At 46.4% G+C, this 18,650-nt stretch overlaps 10 protein-coding genes across 10 annotated transcripts; 6 read left to right on the forward strand and 4 right to left on the reverse strand.

Moving 5' to 3' along the window:
* Window positions 1–32: 32 nt before the first annotated feature.
* On the forward strand, window positions 33–2,108 carry C8R40DRAFT_1158488 (uncharacterized protein; the record flags this gene model as incomplete). The annotated part of the gene is made up of 7 exons (XM_046229742.1): window positions 33–92; window positions 142–297; window positions 354–578; window positions 634–816; window positions 868–965; window positions 1,022–1,089; window positions 1,141–2,108. 7 exons carry the CDS (start codon window positions 33–35, stop codon window positions 2,106–2,108), a joined length of 1,758 nt encoding a protein of 585 aa, XP_046090979.1.
* A 108-nt stretch (window positions 2,109–2,216) lies between these two features.
* On the reverse strand, window positions 2,217–4,921 carry C8R40DRAFT_451484 (uncharacterized protein). Its single transcript, XM_046235101.1, has 11 exons — window positions 4,849–4,921; window positions 4,665–4,765; window positions 4,585–4,617; window positions 4,450–4,526; window positions 4,044–4,368; window positions 3,734–3,978; window positions 3,480–3,675; window positions 3,290–3,411; window positions 2,803–3,236; window positions 2,377–2,740; window positions 2,217–2,322 (listed from the first exon to the last, which is right to left on the reverse strand). The coding sequence occupies exons 2-10, from the start codon at window positions 4,681–4,683 to the stop codon at window positions 2,380–2,382; spliced, it is 1,812 nt and encodes a 603-aa protein (XP_046090980.1). The 5' UTR covers window positions 4,684–4,765; window positions 4,849–4,921; the 3' UTR covers window positions 2,217–2,322; window positions 2,377–2,379.
* Window positions 4,922–5,197: 276 nt separating this feature from the next.
* On the reverse strand, window positions 5,198–5,996 carry C8R40DRAFT_1035405 (RNA-binding domain-containing protein; the record flags this gene model as incomplete). The annotated part of the gene is made up of 4 exons (XM_046223500.1): window positions 5,198–5,331; window positions 5,385–5,451; window positions 5,509–5,633; window positions 5,687–5,996. 4 exons carry the CDS (start codon window positions 5,994–5,996, stop codon window positions 5,198–5,200), a joined length of 636 nt encoding a protein of 211 aa, XP_046090981.1.
* Window positions 5,997–6,314: 318 nt separating this feature from the next.
* On the forward strand, window positions 6,315–7,437 carry C8R40DRAFT_1158506 (60S ribosomal protein L5; the record flags this gene model as incomplete). The annotated part of the gene is made up of 5 exons (XM_046229746.1): window positions 6,315–6,402; window positions 6,454–6,496; window positions 6,550–6,710; window positions 6,770–7,136; window positions 7,191–7,437. 5 exons carry the CDS (start codon window positions 6,315–6,317, stop codon window positions 7,435–7,437), a joined length of 906 nt encoding a protein of 301 aa, XP_046090982.1.
* Window positions 7,438–7,552: 115 nt separating this feature from the next.
* Window positions 7,553–9,842, reverse strand: C8R40DRAFT_1166118 (subunit 17 of mediator complex-domain-containing protein; the record flags this gene model as incomplete). Its single annotated transcript, XM_046230799.1, has 7 exons — window positions 7,553–7,721; window positions 7,779–8,009; window positions 8,062–8,477; window positions 8,537–8,886; window positions 8,943–9,388; window positions 9,438–9,677; window positions 9,724–9,842. The coding sequence occupies 7 exons, from the start codon at window positions 9,840–9,842 to the stop codon at window positions 7,553–7,555; spliced, it is 1,971 nt and encodes a 656-aa protein (XP_046090983.1).
* Window positions 9,843–9,894: 52 nt separating this feature from the next.
* C8R40DRAFT_1244903 (uncharacterized protein) lies at window positions 9,895–13,197 on the forward strand (the record flags this gene model as incomplete). Its single annotated transcript, XM_046233613.1, has 10 exons — window positions 9,895–10,322; window positions 10,385–10,408; window positions 10,474–10,486; window positions 10,544–10,570; window positions 10,620–10,919; window positions 10,966–10,995; window positions 11,049–11,227; window positions 11,279–11,499; window positions 11,546–11,616; window positions 11,671–13,197. Exons 1-10 carry the CDS (start codon window positions 10,183–10,185, stop codon window positions 13,195–13,197), a joined length of 2,532 nt encoding a protein of 843 aa, XP_046090984.1. The 5' UTR covers window positions 9,895–10,182.
* A 135-nt stretch (window positions 13,198–13,332) lies between these two features.
* On the forward strand, window positions 13,333–14,695 carry C8R40DRAFT_452028 (thiamine pyrophosphokinase). Its single transcript, XM_046235102.1, has 6 exons — window positions 13,333–13,642; window positions 13,694–13,766; window positions 13,818–13,913; window positions 13,973–14,116; window positions 14,170–14,281; window positions 14,330–14,695. Exons 1-6 carry the CDS (start codon window positions 13,431–13,433, stop codon window positions 14,455–14,457), a joined length of 765 nt encoding a protein of 254 aa, XP_046090985.1. The 5' UTR covers window positions 13,333–13,430; the 3' UTR covers window positions 14,458–14,695.
* On the reverse strand, window positions 14,581–15,571 carry C8R40DRAFT_1034292 (uncharacterized protein; the record flags this gene model as incomplete). Its single annotated transcript, XM_046223417.1, has 4 exons — window positions 14,581–15,021; window positions 15,092–15,142; window positions 15,208–15,347; window positions 15,409–15,571. 4 exons carry the CDS (start codon window positions 15,569–15,571, stop codon window positions 14,581–14,583), a joined length of 795 nt encoding a protein of 264 aa, XP_046090986.1.
* A 113-nt stretch (window positions 15,572–15,684) lies between these two features.
* On the forward strand, window positions 15,685–16,739 carry C8R40DRAFT_1083588 (vacuolar sorting protein VPS24). Its single transcript, XM_046227263.1, has 5 exons — window positions 15,685–15,878; window positions 15,933–16,110; window positions 16,165–16,286; window positions 16,336–16,488; window positions 16,547–16,739. The coding sequence occupies exons 1-5, from the start codon at window positions 15,768–15,770 to the stop codon at window positions 16,631–16,633; spliced, it is 651 nt and encodes a 216-aa protein (XP_046090987.1). The 5' UTR covers window positions 15,685–15,767; the 3' UTR covers window positions 16,634–16,739.
* A 79-nt stretch (window positions 16,740–16,818) lies between these two features.
* Window positions 16,819–18,637, forward strand: C8R40DRAFT_1158495 (uncharacterized protein; the record flags this gene model as incomplete). The annotated part of the gene is made up of 14 exons (XM_046229743.1): window positions 16,819–16,875; window positions 16,925–16,987; window positions 17,041–17,074; window positions 17,124–17,176; window positions 17,230–17,341; window positions 17,397–17,414; window positions 17,464–17,633; window positions 17,690–17,823; window positions 17,873–17,975; window positions 18,035–18,166; window positions 18,225–18,273; window positions 18,330–18,384; window positions 18,439–18,490; window positions 18,545–18,637. 14 exons carry the CDS (start codon window positions 16,819–16,821, stop codon window positions 18,635–18,637), a joined length of 1,125 nt encoding a protein of 374 aa, XP_046090988.1.
* Between the last annotated feature and the right edge of the window lie 13 nt (window positions 18,638–18,650).

Consider the following 18,650-nt stretch of genomic DNA (forward strand, 5'->3'; position numbering starts at 1 on the left):
ACTTTTGTTTTCCGTTTTTCTTCGCTACAGCCATGAGTTCCAGGCGCAATAATGTTAGAGGTCCTACCTCTGCCCTAACAGACTTTCTCAGGGCAAGTGTCGATACCTTTATCTCAGACTTGGTACTGAAATTACTTACAGGAGCAAAATATTACACCTACAACCGTAGCAACTCGAGTGGCAACTCAGAATCAGCCCGCTGCAGGATCCAGTAATTCTGCACAAATTCCCGACTCTGCAGAAGAGTCCGTACCACTGAGGCGCAATCAAAGGCGCAACAGAGTGACGACACGCGATGTAAATCTTATGCATATCTGGAGTTGTTCCTCTGTATCAATGAAGTCGTCTCACAGGAGTATGACTCCGATGGTTTAGATGAGCCCGAAGCTCCAGCCACTAAGAAGAAAAAGATCACAGCAAATAAAGCCAAGGGGAAGAAAACAGGGAAGAAAGACGATGAGGATGACTATGAGGATGACGACGATCCATACACGGCGTTGTCGAAATTTGGAGCTAGAGCTAGGCCTGCAAACGGGAGTATCGAGCGTTGTGCTGAATGCGAGAAGGAGTTCTCTGTAGTCCGTCATTTTCATTTAACTTGCACAACATTGACCAATTTCACAATGAATCAAGAGCCAATACACAATAGCAGCCACCGGGTCCGGTTTCTTGTGTCACCCATGCGCAAAAAAATTGGGTAACGATCCTTTCAAGAAGCCCACTGCACCCCGAAAGCGCATGAAAGCGGCTGACAAACGCAACATCGTGCACTTCGAGAAACCTCGCTTCCCGACGCTTGTGTCGATATGCATCAACGTGTGTTACCTTCTTTTTCTCTTTCTTCGCCCAATTAAAGTCTATATCCAGATTATCTCCACTCATATCGACGACATCGAAGCATTTGGTGACATTGGTACGTTGAATATGGATGCGATTTCCAAGGCCATCTCCAGGAAGCGTAGTCTGTCAGTGTGCCTTTCACCCTTACTGTGAGCGTACTCGCTCACGTGAGTTATACCAGCAATTCAGAGAACGTCCATCTCTTCTATGGCTCAGGAAATACATCTCTCACACTTTATGATGCGACTAGTGAGCACCTCATCTCTGTTTCACTGCTTTGCAAATAACATGCTTGCATAGAACTTTCCCCTACCGCACTCATAACCCTAGGCCACCTGAATCCCAACCTCACCACTCTTCATCTCAATTTTTGCGGATTAATATCTGATGAAGTCATGAACTCATGGCGCTCTTCACTCCCAAATTTGGTACACCTCCAGCTCCTTGGACCGTTCCTCGTCCGTGTACCGGCCTGGATTGCATTTTTCGAATCTCATTCGCGATTACAAAGTTTTCTCATCACTCAAAGCCCCCGTTTTGACCTCGAATGCCTCCAAAGCCTCATTAGAACTAGCGGAAAGACGCTGACGAGATTGGGTCTTAGGGCAGTCGGCTTGCTGTCTGACGATTTCCTAGGACCAATTGGGTTGTTATCAGGCCAGCTCAGTTATCTAGACATCAGTGAGCCCTCGCAGTCTTGCAGCAATGAGGCGGTCAACACACTTCTCGGTGCGGTAGGCTCTACACTTACGCACCTGAATTTGTCCGGACACATTGAGCTTACCGATGATGTGCTTCAATTTGGTATCCTACCTAACATTACTAGTCTTCGACATCTTACCCTCTCGAACCTTCCACTGCTCACTGACGAAGGTGTTGCTCTGTTCTTTTCCCAGTGGCCCAATCCACCTTTGACTGCAGTAACATTCTCTCGCAATCCGAAGTTATCAACAAACTCTCTTGTGGAGCTGCTCAATCACTCTGGCGAAGGGCTGCGCTCGCTGGATGTCAATGGATGGAAGGACGTGAGTGCGACCGCCCTTGCGAATATAGCGACACAAGCCAGAGATTTGGGAAAGATCGACCTTGGATGGTGCCGCGAAGTTGATGATTTCATCGTGAAATCGATATTGGATAATTGCAAAAACAGATTGACCGAAGTAAAAGTTTGGGGATGCAACAAAGTCCAAGGAAAATGGGTTACTAGTGGAACAAAAACCAAAGCAAAGATTTTTGGTATTGAACGCGCACATACTTCTATCATATGAATTTATTTTACATAGTATTTACTCTTCGAATAGTATTTAGTGGGATGAAGTATTATAACCTTGAAGGGGGCCGTGCAGGTTAAGTGGTACCTATACCTATCGCATCTGCAAAATCTACATCTTTCAGTAGTTTCTATATCTGATGTTCTCTGCATTTACGAAAAACTATATCAAACTATTCGTATTGCGTAACGGGACCATAAAATGCTAGCACCTGTCATTGAGATGTGTAAATTGAGCTGCTAGTTGTTTTCAAGGAATATCATACGCGTTACGCCATAAAGGTCAAACCCAAATTGGCGCTGTCGTCGACTTCCATTCCACCAGCAGTACCTTCTCCGATCACATGTCTGGAAAGCTTCCGTTCTTTCTTCCTCTCCTTCTTTGCCATGATCCTATTCATTCGCCTGTTCATTGGGTTGCTTTTCCCCATCTCCCTCAACACATGTGCATCTGGAGGAGCATCATATGAGGGGATGAGATGAGATTTTCGATGGCGCTTTGCTTGACGTAGTTGTACATTGGAGGGTTCGTGTGGTTGTGATAGCCCGACCGATATTGAAGGGGAGGGGGAACGAAGGTGTTTGCCGAGAGATGTTCGTCTTGATGCAAATTCTGAAGCAGAGATCGTCCTAAGGGAACGTGCGAAAGATGATTCCAACGTGTATATCTCGCAGGAGACGAAACCACTTACGCGTCACCTTCCTGCATCCCATCATCCGCATTCTCATTGCCAAGAGTCTCATTTGCATCCCAAAACATGTCATCTCCATCCCCTTCCGCATCCATATTCACATCCGGGCCAGATCTACCTCCACCGAACGCACCAGCATCAGCTGCGCCGAAAAGTCCTTCCAGCTCAAACGGTTCTGAGAAGGACGACAATATCTGTGCATGTCCGACGTTCTCTGCTCCCGGGGCGATGATTTGTCCAGCTTGTCCTGGTGCAGAGCCAGATAGATCAGGCGCGGTCGAAAAGTTAGGAACGGCGGAAATCATTGATGAAGGGATAGTAGAGGGTATAGATGAGGGGTGGATTGTCGGAGGGACAGAGCAGTATGGGATCTTCTGATGGTTCCAGTCGGTGATGACTTGACGAGCAGCGGATGTTATATCAGGGGTCCCGCCCTGGAAATTTGAGGTCAAGGCAGGTAGACAGAGGATTCACAAAATAAGGTCACCTTCAATAATCTCCCGCTACTCAACGCCAACATCGTAAGAAATTCCAGAGTAGCGTTGTAATCAGGCAGCGAGTAGATTTTGCGCATTGTTTCTTTTTCTGTGCGAATCAAGATCTCTTCAACTAGGAATCGATTTTAAATCGTCAGGTATATTGGATGATATACGAAAGAATCACGAAATACAACTCACCAACAGCAATCGGGTCATCTACATCCTCAACCTTGACAACGTTCCGCAATAGGACGCTGCCCTTCTTCTGACCCTTGAAATCTTCATCGTCCTCGTCGAAAACGACGCCGGGTGAATCGACTATACGCATTCCCCGTTCAAGCTGTACTGACTGGAGTTCCTTGGTATGACCCGGTTGGGCAGCTACAGCGCACACCTATACAAAGATGGTCATTACTTCAAACTGGTCATGTTTTTGGAGAGAAGCAAAGTACTTTGTTTCTCTTCAGACTATTAATCAAACTACTTTTTCCAACATTCGGATAACCCACAACACCGACTGTGACACTTCCGGCTTTAGGCTTATATGCCTTGAGCAATTTAAGAAGCGAAGGTGCAGTGGAAGAGGATATGTTGGTCCTTTGGTGTTGGGCTGAGGAAGGAGATAAAAACGGTAAAGTGGGCGTATTGTGTCGGAGGTGTTTGAGCCATGCTTGAGCGTTGGCGCGAGGGATGAGATCTACGAAAGGAGCAATACGATGAGTAACAGATCGCGGAATATGATACTGATTGAGAGTCACTCACCGACCTTGTTCAATACAAAAACCAACTTCTTCCCTTCACTTTCCCTTCTTCTTACCTCCTCCTCTACCAACCGACTCCTACAACCTTCCGGATCCCGCGCATCCAGTACGAGTATAATGATATCTGATTGATCGATAACTTTGTGAAGTGTTCTCAGGTAATGTTTTCGTATTTGTTCTTTCGTCTTGCCGGTCGATGAGCCTGGGTCCTGGTTTTGCGAAAAATCGAAAGCGTCTTCGGCATTGGAGGCAAGTTGTGCTAATGAAGATAGTGTGGGCTCAGAGGCCATGACACAGTCGGGATCTGATCTGTGTGTTGGGATGCTCTGCAAGTAATGATCGGGGATCGTATAAGTGGCGGGGCGGATGGAGGGGAAACCAATGAGGCAGTGGAATCAAAGACATACAGGTCGAGCGCGTTGTCGGAGTTCATTCCGCTGCTTGATGTCAGGGAGCTTAGGGATTCCAGGATCTTTTTTGAGTTCTGGAAAGAATCCATTGATAATCAGAGGGAAAAGGAAGTACGAGCTAGTGCTACATACTTGATTTCAATGGTACTATAGGTTTCCTATGTTCTAAGAAGCAGTGAGCACCTTGAAACAAAGGACAAAAGTTTCCTCACTAGTTCTACCCATCGTCATAGTAAAAGTAAAGAGAAAAAGACGCGAGCGCTGTCCCTATGTACTTAGAAATACCACGATAGCACAGCCACAGCCATGTTTCCTGAGCGAGCGAATGCATTTTATCATTGCCAATTACATGTGGTGAATGTTAGGCTTGCGCTACGACTACTAGTTCCTACTCACAGTACTATATGCGTGCTAACTATTCAGGATATCCTGTGCTTCCGTGAAAAGTGCTAAATGCTCTTGGGACGCTGAAATATGCGGAGGTTAGTTTCTCTTCCGGCAAACATATCGTGCACATAGGCGACGTCGCCTCATGTTCGCACCAGGATTGATTTTGCTTGTATGAAAGTTTGTGATAGAGTATTAAATTTACAGTAAACAGTTACCATAGATCACCGCAGACTACGTATACTTGGAAAAATCACTATCCCTTTCATGCCATATACGACATTCAAAAAGCGTTTGAGAGCGTTCACGGAAGTTACGGGAAAAAATACTAGCCTATACAGCATTTGCCTGAAGCATATCAATAGGGCCTGTGTCGGTTCTTCTTCAAATCTTTCTCGAGTTGACGAGCCTTGCGATGACCAATCTCTACGGGACGAATAGCAGCATCATCGGCCTTTCGAAGTTTAACAGGTCGGTTACCCACGTATTTGCCTGGAATAAGCCCAATGAGCCCCATTCGGAAAATCGATTCAGATGTCTCTTACCGTCCATCTCCTTCCAAGCCTTCAAAAAATCTTCAGGATCAGAGAACGCAATAAAACCGTACTTGGCCTATGATAAGAGACATTAGGTCAGGATAAACAGCAAGGAAAAGTTGGATAGATTTACCTTCTGGCTCAATCTATCACGGATGACTCGCGCTTTCTGAAATGAGGTATACTTATTGAAAGCATTGGACAAAACATCATCCGAGACGTCGTTGCTGAGATCGCCGACAAAGAGTCTGAACCAAGCTGCAAAGACTATCATCAGAAGGAGGATTGCTTAGCCAAAGGTCAGAACTCACATGGATTCCACTCCAGCAACGTCTGATCTTCCCACACCTTGCCTCCTCCCTTTCGCAAAACAGTGGTTCGTTTGCCACCTTTGGCTAGTTTGCCACCCGAGCCACCTCGTTTGTCAATCATCGCCCCCGGAACATAGACACTTTGTTGAGCCAAGATACCAACATCATATTCGTAAGCGTTGGCAGGAACTGGAGCACTATGGTTGGAAGAGGATCCAGCAGCAGGATAAGATGGACCAGCATATGGTTTGTGGTAGGGATTGTCGAATGTCGACTGGCTGTAATAGGAGTTCGAGTTTGAATAATCCATGGGTGAGAATGAGAGAGCTTGTCACACCGTCTGGGCGTAACAACTGCGTAACAGCGTCACGATGTTACACTTGTCGGGACGCTCGGGCCGAAAGCAGTCCCAAATTTTGTTTGGCCTAACGTTGCCCGTTGAGTTCCTCAACACATCCTCAAGCCCAAGGTTCGTTCAATTTCGCTAATATGCTACCACCCGCCCCAAAAGCCCTCCAAAAGAGTCTAATTCAATCTATGTCGAATTTGGGGGGAAATTCCAAGTGCAATGGGCCGGATTGGATTGGAGATTGTGGGATGTACTGTAACTTACTGTTCTTTTTCACAGATGCCGTTCGTCAAAAAGATCAAGTCCGGTGCCTACTTCTCTCGTTTCCAGGTCAAGTACCGTAGAAGGAGAGAGGGAAAGACTGACTGTGAGCTGCACGGAATGCTTATTTGGAATTGGTTCTGACTTTATCATATAGACTATGCTCGCAAGAGGTTGACCACCCAGGCCAAGAATAAGTAGTATGTGCAGTGGCTCATTGGTACTGTATATCAATCTCTAACTTATCCCAAAGTAACGCCCCCAAATATCGCCTCGTTGTACGATTCACCAACAAGGACATCATCGTCCAGATCGCGTATGCTCGTCTTCAGGGTGACTTTATACTCGCCGCTGCACATTCAAAAGAGCTTCCACGATACGGCATAAACCATGGGCTCACCAACTGGGCTGCTGGTATGTAGTTTTTTTACTACCCATTTATTCGCTGATTTTATTTACCTCAATAATTACAGCTTACGCTACTGGTCTCTTATGTGCACGTCGCGCATTGACCAAGCTTGGGCTAGCTGACAAGTATGAGGGTGTTGCCGAACCAGAGGGCGAATTCACGTTGACCGAAGCCCTCGATGAAGAGGATGCCCCACGACCATTCAAATGCTTCCTTGACGTCGGTCTCAAGCGCACTTCGACTGGTTCGCGTGTGTTTGGAGCAATGAAGGGTGCATCGGATGGTGGTATCTTCATTCCCCATTCAGAAAAACGTTTCCCCGGCTACGACCCAGAGTCCAAGGAACTTGATGCCGAAGTTTTGAAGAAGTACATCTTCGGTGGTCACGTCGCAGAGTACATGGAATCATTGGAGGAGGAAGATGACGAGCGGTAAGTTCCACTATACTTCTCTGCTAACTCAAGATCTTACGCATCTGCCTTTAGTTTCAAGAAGCAGTTTGCAACTTACCTTGCAGATGGCATCGGCTCTGAGGATATGGAGGAGATTTACACAAACGCTCACGCTGCAATCCGTGAAGATCCGGTCTTCAAGCCCACAGAAAAGACCAAGGACTGGAAGGCGGAGAGCTCGAAGTATGCTACACCGAGACTTACCCATGCCCAACGCAAGGAGAAAATCAATGCCAGAATCGAGCAGTTCCGTGCAGGTGCTGGCGACGACGACGAGTAAGGGAGTCCTCTGGTTCCATGGTAGTTTTATCATGTTTCATGTTCATTCATCTATACCTATGCTCTTTGATCTTTCGTATGACACTATAAATGAGATCTATTGCGTTATGGAATGTCTATTCGTTCAGAGCATTTCCAAGAACATGTTGGACCCAATCAATCAAGCTCTTCTCTGCATCTGAAGAGTCGTACGTGTCGACGACTGGGTGTTTTGGGTCGGTACGACTAAGACGTGTTGCTATACATATGATCTTGAACTTGTGTCCGAAGGTGATCTGAAAATTTCTAAAAGAACGAATTAAAATAATGCATCACCATTGTATGAGGCACAAAAAGACATACAAGACGCAACCTTCCCATCGCCCAACACACCGATTCAAGTCTACAAACCAGACAGCACCCATGTCGTTGCATATCCGACGCCCCACATCACATATCCGCTCCAGGAAAAAGCGTTCAACCTCATCAGAGAGTAGTTCGCACAACTGAGGCATGGAGGAAATCGATATCGTTGCTTGCGATAAATGAGCAGTCAGAGCAGACGGCGATACCAGAGTCAATCTCAGATTATGACTGTGGAGATGTAAGTTAGGAAAAGTTGATCCGTGAAGTTGGTCGAATTTACCGATTGTCGATTCTCAGAGTACACACACCACTCAATGGACGAGCCTCTTCATCGACAGGAATCTTGATCAACTCGCTTCCAATCTCGCCTACAGCATTAAATCGAAGCATTGAAGGTATTCCAGCAGCAATTAATGCAGCTTTGACTACATTCAACTGCGAGTGGATACGTTCACAGAAGATTTGATACTGCAACTGGTCGATGACTGGTTGTAATATTGGAAGATTGGCCTGAGATGGATCCAGACTAGAGATACTCAAACTGGAGGATGAATCTGTACCAAGTCGCCGAGCTTTGACGTAGGCATGTCGTCGTAAGAGAAGGGTGAGGAGGTAGTGGTATATGAAATCAGATTTAGCTTGATTGACAGGATTTTGAGTAGAAGACATCCCCAACGAGAATATACCAGCATCAACCTATGTCACATTTGTTCAACTCGTATGTAGGGATTTGCCATTAGATAAACACCACCTACCAGCTCAAATTTGAGTTCCATTCCCTGAGTGACATCCACAAGGACAAGTCTTTCTGAAACTCTAGCGGAGGCAGTAGGAAATGTACCTGCCTCGTGTACGAGTATCGAGAAAATCTCTTGTTCAATCACCGCGCGCTGGGCATCTTTCAGACGTTCGTCAAGGGAAAGCGCATGATCCTCAGGTGAGACTTCGAGAGCATTGTGAGAATATACAATATTTCCGGAAGCATCTGGGCTGCCGATAGAGACGCGTAGACGAATATTGAAGCGCTGTGGTAATATCAAAGACTCCTCCTCAGAACCGCCGTAGGACATGTGGGCGATAGCACTTCTTCGAAGTATCGGAGGTGCTGTAATTGTACAATCAATACGAGTGCACCTGAATGATGAAACAAAGATGACAGACATTCTTCCAGTCCATACGAGATTATGAAGTCTTTTGAGGTTTTGTCAGCGCCCTTGCCTGTCGCGGATCCAGGTGGCAGAGGTGCGGGAACAAGTCCCCAGTTACCGCGACGTATTTTGAGCGCGTCAACCCAATACCTTTCGTTCTGCAACCTCCCACGTTCCATTCTCGTAGCTACAGACTTGAAGAGATGTGCAGCTTTCCTTAAAGCTTCGTCTTTCCCTCCTATAGCCAACTGTGCGTTGAACGCTTGCACGGACACAATTGAAGGCGGCTTTGTGACTACGGTCGCAGACAACGGAGGTAGAGATTCCGGTTGTTGGATCTGGGGTTCCGGAGCAGCAATGGAATGCAGAATGGAAGGCAAGGCTGTAGATAGCCCGTTAGAGGAGGCCAGAATAGATGATAATAGGTCTCTAGCCAACGTCATTTCTCCCAAAGCAATGCTGGTACGATCATGATAAGTTCTGCATAACATACACCTTCAGCACTCACTATAGCTGGGGCATAACCTCCATCTTCAATTTATAAAGCTCATCCTTGGTCATTGTGTGATTGCTTTCTTCATCGAACGCGGTATCTTGAGATTCATCTTCTCGTTTGTCGGCTGCGTCTGCGGAGGGCAGCACGCCTGTTTGCAGAGATCCATCCTTCAAGAGTTCAAAAAATTCCAGTCCACGTTCTTCGTAGATCCGTTGGAGATTTCGACCAAGCACCTCAGTCGGAGTTTCCTTGCTAACAAGGCTTGTTAACGAACAAAGCTGAGAAGAAAGTAGCTTACGGCTCATAGTGTAAAATACCGTCCGACGTGATGTCGTAAAGGACTGGTATTGCTTCACCGTTGTCATTCTTATACGGTCGTTCGAGAGAGAGTTTGGTCTGTTTCCAACCTGGCTCCATGTAGCGGATAATTATTTAAGAAGGATGATAAGATAAGCGGCGGCGAAAGCGCCTAGAATTATAGCAAGGTTCAACGTCAACTCTCATTCTGCTCTCAGTCTCTCTCAGCGTTGTCATCCTATCGACAGTCCGTTCATCTGTTCTCTCCGATCGACTTCAGTACAAGTGCTCTGCTCGACGATCCTTATTCTACGGATACTTCGAATTTGTATCGTCTTCAGCCATTTGGTGCTCCGAGTTACACTTGGTCGCGCTGCTAACGTACTTCCTGAACGGAGCATAGCCCTTGCACAGTATCTAGTAGCCAAGCACCCTTGAAGTAGCTATTGCTCAAGCTTCCATGGGATCTGCCCCAACATCCAGAGCTACGTCGATGAAGAATCCACATTCAGCTCCGTCTTTACCTGTCTCTTCTGCAAAGCGGAAGAAGCTGGATGACGACTCTGAGAACGGAACCAGCAGAAAGCGCAACCGCGTGAGGTTGGTTTTATAACCCATTCTGTGGGAACAGCCGACTAATTCTTCGACCTTGTTCGGGGTAGTTTTAGTTGCTCGGAGTGTCACAGGAAAGTTTGAAATTTTTGAGTTCCTAAAGCCGAAGAACTTACAATCGGTGTTCAAAATGTTACAGGAGAAAACAAAAGGTGCGTTTACCTTTTAGTAATTCTCTTATCTGTTGTTTTAAGTATTCTTCTTTACAGTGCGATCGCCAGATGCCTTGCGCCCATGTACGTTCTTGGAAGTTCTTGCTAACTCACACCAACATCTGTCTCTCAGTGCATCGCACGTAAGGTGCCTGAACTTTGCAAAGCGTATACCCCAGGAAAATCAGACCAAGACCTTGGTCTTCGGATTGCTCGTTTGGAACAAATAATCGAAATGGCTCTTCCACAGTTCTCTGACTTGGAATCTTCTGGTTTCAATGTTCCAGAAAGACAGCGGTCGATGTCAATGACAGAAGATGATGTACACTCTCAACAGGAGGATCACGATGCCAGCGGAGGGGCTTTTCAAAGTGGCAAATGGTATGGAAACAGTGCATCGGGAAGTATTGCACCTGCGTCGGTGCTCGAGCAAGTACGTGGCTGTTCAAATCGAAGTACTATTTTACTTATTCTTCTAGCTTCAAAACGCTGTAATGCCTCCAAAAGCGGTTAGTTTATCGACGTGTTATTCATGACGTTCTTTTCCTTGACGAGGACATAGGCTTCGAGCAACCACACTATCCAGTCCGTTGTGCCTGTTTTAGAACCGTCTGCGGCAGATAATCTGAAGACTTTGGTTCAAGAATGCGGAGTATCACCGCACAAGATCCCCGAAATTCTTCAAGAACTGCCACCACTCCGATCATCCGATGCACTGATCAATTATTATTTTACCTCTCTGTACGCATCGGCCGGCTTTTTAACTCGACTTATTTTGACGCTGATTATCAGAAATTGGACTCGTTACGCTATCTCTGAACCAGAGTTTCGTTCAGCGTATGCTGCAGTGTCTGCTCATGGCAGTCATGGTCTGAGTGCTACTAATCCCAATGATGTCCGATTCCTTCCGCTTCTTTTTGTTGTCCTTGCGATTTCCGTCAGACTTGCTCCTGAGGAATTGGCTGGTGATGCCCGCCAGAGAAGAATAACATCCCTACGATATTACTGGTCGTGTGAGTGTCCACTCTTTTCCATTTATGTCTTTCTCAATCTAGGTAGCCCGAAGATCTCTTCTAATTGCAGCCGCGATACAACCAGACTCTCTAGACATTGTCTTAACCCGTCTACTCGTAAGCATATTGGATTCACATTACTATATTACGGTTCGGTTGACCGCTCAATAGAGTGCTCGATTTCTGACGTTCGACCGTCGTATCACTGAATGTTGGAGTCAACTAGGCGCTGCCGTCCGAACTGCTGAAGCCTTGGGCTTGCATCGCGATGGTGCCTCAATGGGTATGGAACCTGCTATGGTTGAATACCGTCGTCGAATATGGCAAGTCTGGATTGTGCCTATCAACACTATATTCTCATACTATTTTAGGTCATATCTATACCATGCAGATCGTTCATACGCCCTCGTCTTGGGCAGGCCACATTCAATACAAGACGATTATACCTCGACCTTACCGCCTTCCAATATCGATGATGATTCTCTCGCAGCTTTCAAACAGCCACCACCCCCCTTGTCAATACCTACCCGTATGACATGTATAATCTTGCGCCACCAGCTGGCAACAATAACTGGTCGCATTGTACACCATTTCCAGAAAGTCCGAACACCGAGTCACTATTCGGAGGTTTGTGCGTTGGATGACGATATTCTCCGATATGTGTCCAATCTTCCTCCACATTATTCTCTCAATCCCGACACCTCTCTGGACGAAGAAAAGCCCTACATTCCCATCCATCGCTTTCTGCTGATCACAGAAGTCCTCTTTGTACGGACCAGTCTGCATCGTCCATATATACTCCGTCGCCTGAGCTCAGATCGCTATGCGCGATCTCGAGCAGCTTGTTTCGAATCAGCCGTTAAGGACTACCAAGTTCGTCAGGCGTTTCGAGAAACAGCAGCGGAGGAGGTTCGTATTTCATTGGGGAATGCATACAGAGAATTCCAGACTGCCATGATCAGTGGAATATACCTTGCCATTTATCCCAATGGTGAAGATGCTAGCATCATGCATACCATCCTAGATACTTTTGTGTCTGATCATGACGGTCTAAGGGAAATAGACGAGACCACGCGCAGAGAGCTCAAGACCATAGAATTTCTAAAGAGTAAAGCATTACAACGAAGTAAACCAGATCCTCCGTCCGTCACACCTACTACAAATGGGGATTCTACCAACGGCTCAGTAACGACGCCCGATAATGCCGCACAATTGCTTCTTAACATTCACCGTTCTCCCCCTGCTGTTGGTTCTCCCAAAGCACCATTTCCGTCCTTGTTCAATCTTGATTCAGACCATATTAATCCAACATCAACATATAATTACAATGGGAATCACGCAGCCGGCACCACTGCGCATTTAACGCTGTCGCCGACCTATCAACGTCTACAACATCCCCCAGAATACTCCCCAGCTTCATCTAGTCCCGCTGCGGAGGAATCTGAATCTACCGCTCAGATACTGTTTGATCATTGGTGTAACACTGTCAGCAATGCACCTTTGGAAAGCTTGAATGCACCTTTGGCTTGGGGTGGGCAGGGCGGAGCTGATCTTTCTGGTTGGGCAGCGCAGGCAGCCGCGGGCTCATCTGTGCAGCAGCTAACGGGCGCAGTGAACGGGGCAGTCAATGGGTCAGACAATCAAGATTGGAGTTTTTATTGGGAAGCGCTGGTCAATCAAATACCTCGAACGGAGTGAGGATCTTCTGTCTTTCCATGGTTTCTGTCCGTTCTCTGTAGCAACAGTTGTATCTATTATCTTGAGTTTATGTATATTGCAATATATATTTGATGTTTTCTGTGTATCGAGACGATACATAAAGTATCTGAAAGCGTAGGGCTGACGTACTATCGAGGTACCGGTATAATCTTTAAGTTAAACTTCCCAACAACATTTTATCCTTCGACTTCTTGAGTCTTATCATCGCGGAAATGGGCGATATTTCCCACCATTGGAATCTAGACTTTCTTCGCAATGACCCTCTCGACACTGCACCGAAACGTGTGCTGATTATCCTGAATCAACCTTTTTCTTGTTCTCTCTTGCAACGTCTCTGGAATTCTACATGTTGGCACTGTTGCGCCGATGGCGGAGCTAATCGACTATTGGACACTTTACGCCAGCAAAATCATAATACAGCGTTGTATGGATTCTCTCTTTAGTTGGGTTCTTTCGACATTCAAACTACTTTCAGCTACCTCCCGGACCTGATCAGGGGCGACCTTGACTCTTTGCGGCCGGATGTACGAGAATACTACGACTCCAAAGTCCGTATGTCGTTGTTTGACCCACTGCATACATCCTCATGCCCAATCTAGGGCGTTTTGGTGGAGAAGGATGACGACCAAGACTCTACAGATCTAATGAAGTGTATTTCTGCGATAATAGAGAAAGAAAAAACCGAAGGAACGAGTGTACGAGATCGCCTTGATGTTTGCATTAGATCTGGATAGCGCTTCACGAGTTTTAACAGCAATACGAAATTATTCTTCTTGGAGGACTGGCTGGACGCCTTGATCAAACTATTCACACTCTGTCCTATCTTCATAAATTACGGAAGGTCAGAGATCGGGTATATGCCGTCACGGATGACAATGTATGTTGGGTCCTCGATAGTGTAAGTTATCTGGTCAATCGATGATGAACTATGATATCCTATCCTTTTTTCAGGGAGAACATATCATAGAAATAGACCATACGATCCTCGGCGTTACCTGTGGACTTTTACCTGTCGGAATCGAAAGCACGATCTTATCAACATCGGGTCTTCGCTGGAATTTGAGTAAGTCCCGCCCTTGTATATTGACTCCGATACTGATCGTGACCAAAGCGAATCATACTTCATCTTTCGACGGACTTGTCTCCACGTCTAATCATTTGGTTCCAGGAGTGGATGTTTGGGTAAAAACTTCGAAGCCGATACTGTGGACTATAGAGCTTCGAGAGCAGTTCAGATAATTTTCTACTATCTCTACTACTAGATGAATTTCGATGATGCACCGCAGACTGATTTATGTATCCCAAAGCTATCCAAAGTCATGTACCCGCTTGCGCCCTTCCTCTAGGATAACAGCGCAGGTCTCACGGTAAATTGTTCAAATCTATCAGGACAAGAACGAAAACTACTGTCCATGCGCTGAATGCTTGATTCCATCCTTGGGCGCTGTTCCCGTTTTGAACGTTCGGCCGATAGGCTGCGAATGTTGCTGCGGTTGCTGCAGCGTCTGTGGTCAGCGTCCCCGATGGGATATCAATGGTTGGGGTAGCTTGTCTTTCAGTACTGGTAGTGCTCATTCTGGACTTGCGCAATTTTGAAGAGCTGCCAGGCGGGCTGTTTGACGCAGTGATGGTGCTGGAAGGTGCTGATGTCACGGTCGTCGCAGATAAGGAAGAGTTTGACTCCTGGCTGTCAGAAGAGTTCGCCGATGCGCTATTCAACGAACCGACTCCCCAAGGGATACTGTCTCCGTTAGGCTGTGTGGAATTCGCGGGTGGGGATGATTCACCAGAAGGTGAGGCAATCTGAATACAATCAATCATGTTAGAATATGACATTTGACCCGCTTTACCATATACTTAATAAGGTACTTACCGTAAAACGAGTTGTCCATTTAGAATTTGTCGTGTCGTTGCTATTGGTGAACTAGTTACATGTCAGGATCAAGTTGGACCAAAGTTGACGAAAGCTGCAGGATTGCAAAATCATACCTGGTAAAAATATATCGCCGAGTAGGGGTTTACCTCTGGACATGTCCAATTGAAAGGAGAAAGAGCTGCATTTGAACCATCCAACCCGCTTGCGACTGGTGCTACGAGCTGCATCTGGGTGTTGGAACCTGACATGAGGGCTTGAGAAAGGTTTTTGTCGTAAGACTAAATTCATTTTAGCGGTCGACGAGAGAAGCTTACAAATTGTAAAGTTTGACCAGTTTTCGCCCACTTGCCACTGGATTGTACAAGGCGAGCCAGCGTTGAACTGATCGCCTGGACCTGGGGCAGTAGGTGTGATGCCATCGCCAACAACAAAACGAAAGGCGGGAAATAGGACAACGAGAAATGCAAGATAAAGCATATTATATCACCGGGATATAGTAGCAAGATCAAAATTATAGTAGAGATGTACCGGTACCAGACCGATGGTGAACGAACTGTTGAAAGAGCTAGGAATCCGTGAAACGCCAATCTTATAGGAGCGAAAGATAGACGCTGGGCATGATGTAAGTAATCCCATGCCGTAGCAGGCCAGGGCCTTCCTCCATTTGACCACCATGCAGACTATTAATCGCTTTCTCTACGGGCCTACACCGGAAGAAAAGGTTCGAGCATGGCAAGCGAAACTGGGGCAAGAGAGTCGCAAGTTAGATAGGGACATGAGGCAGGTTGGATCATACATGTTCACCAGCTTCTACCAATGCTCACGAGAAACACTTTAGTTAGAGGTGGAGACAGGAAAAGCAAGGAACACCGTCAAACAGTTGGCAAAGAAGGGGGATGTCAAATCTGCACGTATATTGGCTCGTGAAGTTGTTAGATCACAGCGGCAGAAAGACCGTTTGTCAGTGAGCAAGGCAAGATTGGGGTCAATTGGAATACAGTTAAAGCAACAGCTCGGTACGTTGTCTATCTTATTGTCTTCCTCAAGTATATTCATCTCCCGTTCTGAAGCGATGGCAAAAGTAACCGGCTCACTCCAGAAATCCACTGAGATCATGAGGTTGTCGAATTCGCTAGTCAAATTGCCCCAAGTGAGCCAATCGATGCGAGAAATGAGCATGGAAATGACCAAGGTACGAACGAAGAGCATATAACTTTTGAGAAATGAACTTTTTTGGCCAGGCGGGCATTCTCGAAGAGATGATGGAGGATACCTTGGCAATGGACGATGATGAGGACCTAGAAGAGGAAGCTGACGAGGAAGTTGACAAGGTTTTGTTCCAGCTAACTGACGGAAAGCTGGGTCAGGCAGGCTCCGTGAGCACCGAGCTCCCAGTACGTGCATACTCCTTACATTCAGAGACTTGTTACTGATATCCTCTGGGTCATACAGCCCGTGGAACAGTCACCGGAAGACGAAGAAATCGAGCGAAATTTGGAAAAGTACCGACAAGAATTGAATGGTATACTGAGCGGATAATCAGCATCTGTAACCTGTATGATATATTTTGTTATTCTTGTATAAATTTGTCCGTACATACATACTGTATATGTAAGTCGCCAAAGCTTGGCTGTCTAGTGCGTCATTTGCCACGTGACTCGATAGTTTTCGGAACAATCGGACTGGAAATAACTTTCTCCATCCATCCCTCTATCACAAAAAATATGCTGCCCTCTAGATCATTAGCTGGCATTGCGCAGGGCGCATTCAAAAGCTCCCAGGTTGGGTCTTCTGGTCATGAAATACACAGCAATCTGACATGTGCTGTAGGCTATCAGACGTTACGCTTCTGCCTCTCCGACAGCAGCTTTCGCCGGACAAAAGGGTACTAATGTGTGTTGTTGACTGACCTTCACTTGTTCATGCATGATTGAAACATTTAACAGGGAAAATACACCGTCACTCTTATCCCTGGAGACGGTACGAAGAACGCTACATTGTTTGAGCGACTGCTTTAACTTTTACGAAGGTATTGGCCCTGAAATCAGCGAGGCCGTTAAGGATATTTATTCCGCGGCGGGCGTGCGTCATATTTGACCCATCATCGCAGTTGTGTCGCTAACCATTTTTAACAGGTGCCAATCCAGTGGGAGGAGGTCAGCGTGACGCCCATACTGAAAGGAGGGAAGACTGTTATTCCGGATACTGCCATCGAATCCGTCAAGCGCAATACTGTTGCCTTGAAAGGTGCGATTCTCCAATGCAGAGATGTGGACGCTTCTCTTAATCATCCTTTCTTCAGGACCTCTGGCTACTCCCAGTAAGCCAGACACTTTTCAATATTCGGTTACACTCAACTGGTGAAACAGTCGGGAAAGGACATGTCTCCTTGAACTTGACACTCCGTCGAACATTCAACTTGTTCGCCAACGTCCGACCATGTATCTCTATAACTGGTTTCAAGACGCCATACGACGATGTCAACACCGTCCTCATTCGTGAAAACACCGAGGGAGAGTATTCCGGTATCGAACACGAGGTGCGTTAACGTTTCGACGCGAAGAAATAACGTTGAATGCTATTCTTCGCGTGTAGGTTGTCAATGGCGTCGTACAATCTATCAAACTCATCACCTGGGAGGCCTCTGAGCGTGTCGCGCGTTACGCCTTCTATTACGCGCAATCGCAAGGCAGACATCGCGTCACTGCAGTCCACAAAGCCAATATTATGTATGAATGATCGAATATCCTGTTTATAATTTCTGAAATCCTTTCAAAGGAAAATGTCCGATGGCATGTTTTTGTCAGCGTGTCGTGAGGTCTCCAAGGATTTCCCTGATATCCAATACGACGAAGATCTCCTGGACCGTGTTTGTCTCCAGGTATGGGCTTGAGTCCTTGCCTCTCATAGCCTGTCGCCAATTTGCCATGTCTCCCTCAGATTGTTCAAAACCCCAAGCCTTATGCTGACCGTGTCATGGTGATGCCTAACTTATATGGCGACATCCTTTCTGATATGTGTGCTGGCCTCATCGGTGGTCTGGGACTTACGCCCTCAGGAAACATCGGCCGTGTGAGTATATTTCGTTTAATTGCAAGCGACATCAGTTTTGACGCTTGAGTTACTCAAGGACGCCTCCATCTTTGAAGCTGTACATGGATCGGCTCCTGACATTGCCGGCAAGTAAACCTTCTACTCGGTGTCATCGCGATACTGACAAATAAAATGTCACCAGGTAAAGGGCTGGCCAATCCCACTGCCCTCCTGCTATCGTCCTTGATGATGTTGAGGTACGTTTCGTCCGCGTGCGCGGTAAATAAGCCATTGCTGAAATAAGTCTATAGACACATGAACTTAGACGAGTACGCTGCTAAAATCGAGAAGGCGGCACTGACGGTACCTATTTCAGTTTTATAATCGGCGAATAGGTTGACTGAAAATTCATTGTAGACAATTGCGGAAGGTAAGGCTATCACGGGTGATCTAGGAGGAAAGGCCTCTACAAGAGAATATACCAAAGCTATTATTCAAAGGCTGCAATAATTAGAGTCTGCCA

Source organism: Lentinula edodes (assembly GCF_021015755.1).
Source record: "Lentinula edodes strain Le(Bin) 0899 ss11 chromosome Unknown C8R40scaffold_3, whole genome shotgun sequence".
NCBI classification, from domain to species: domain Eukaryota; kingdom Fungi; phylum Basidiomycota; class Agaricomycetes; order Agaricales; family Omphalotaceae; genus Lentinula; species Lentinula edodes.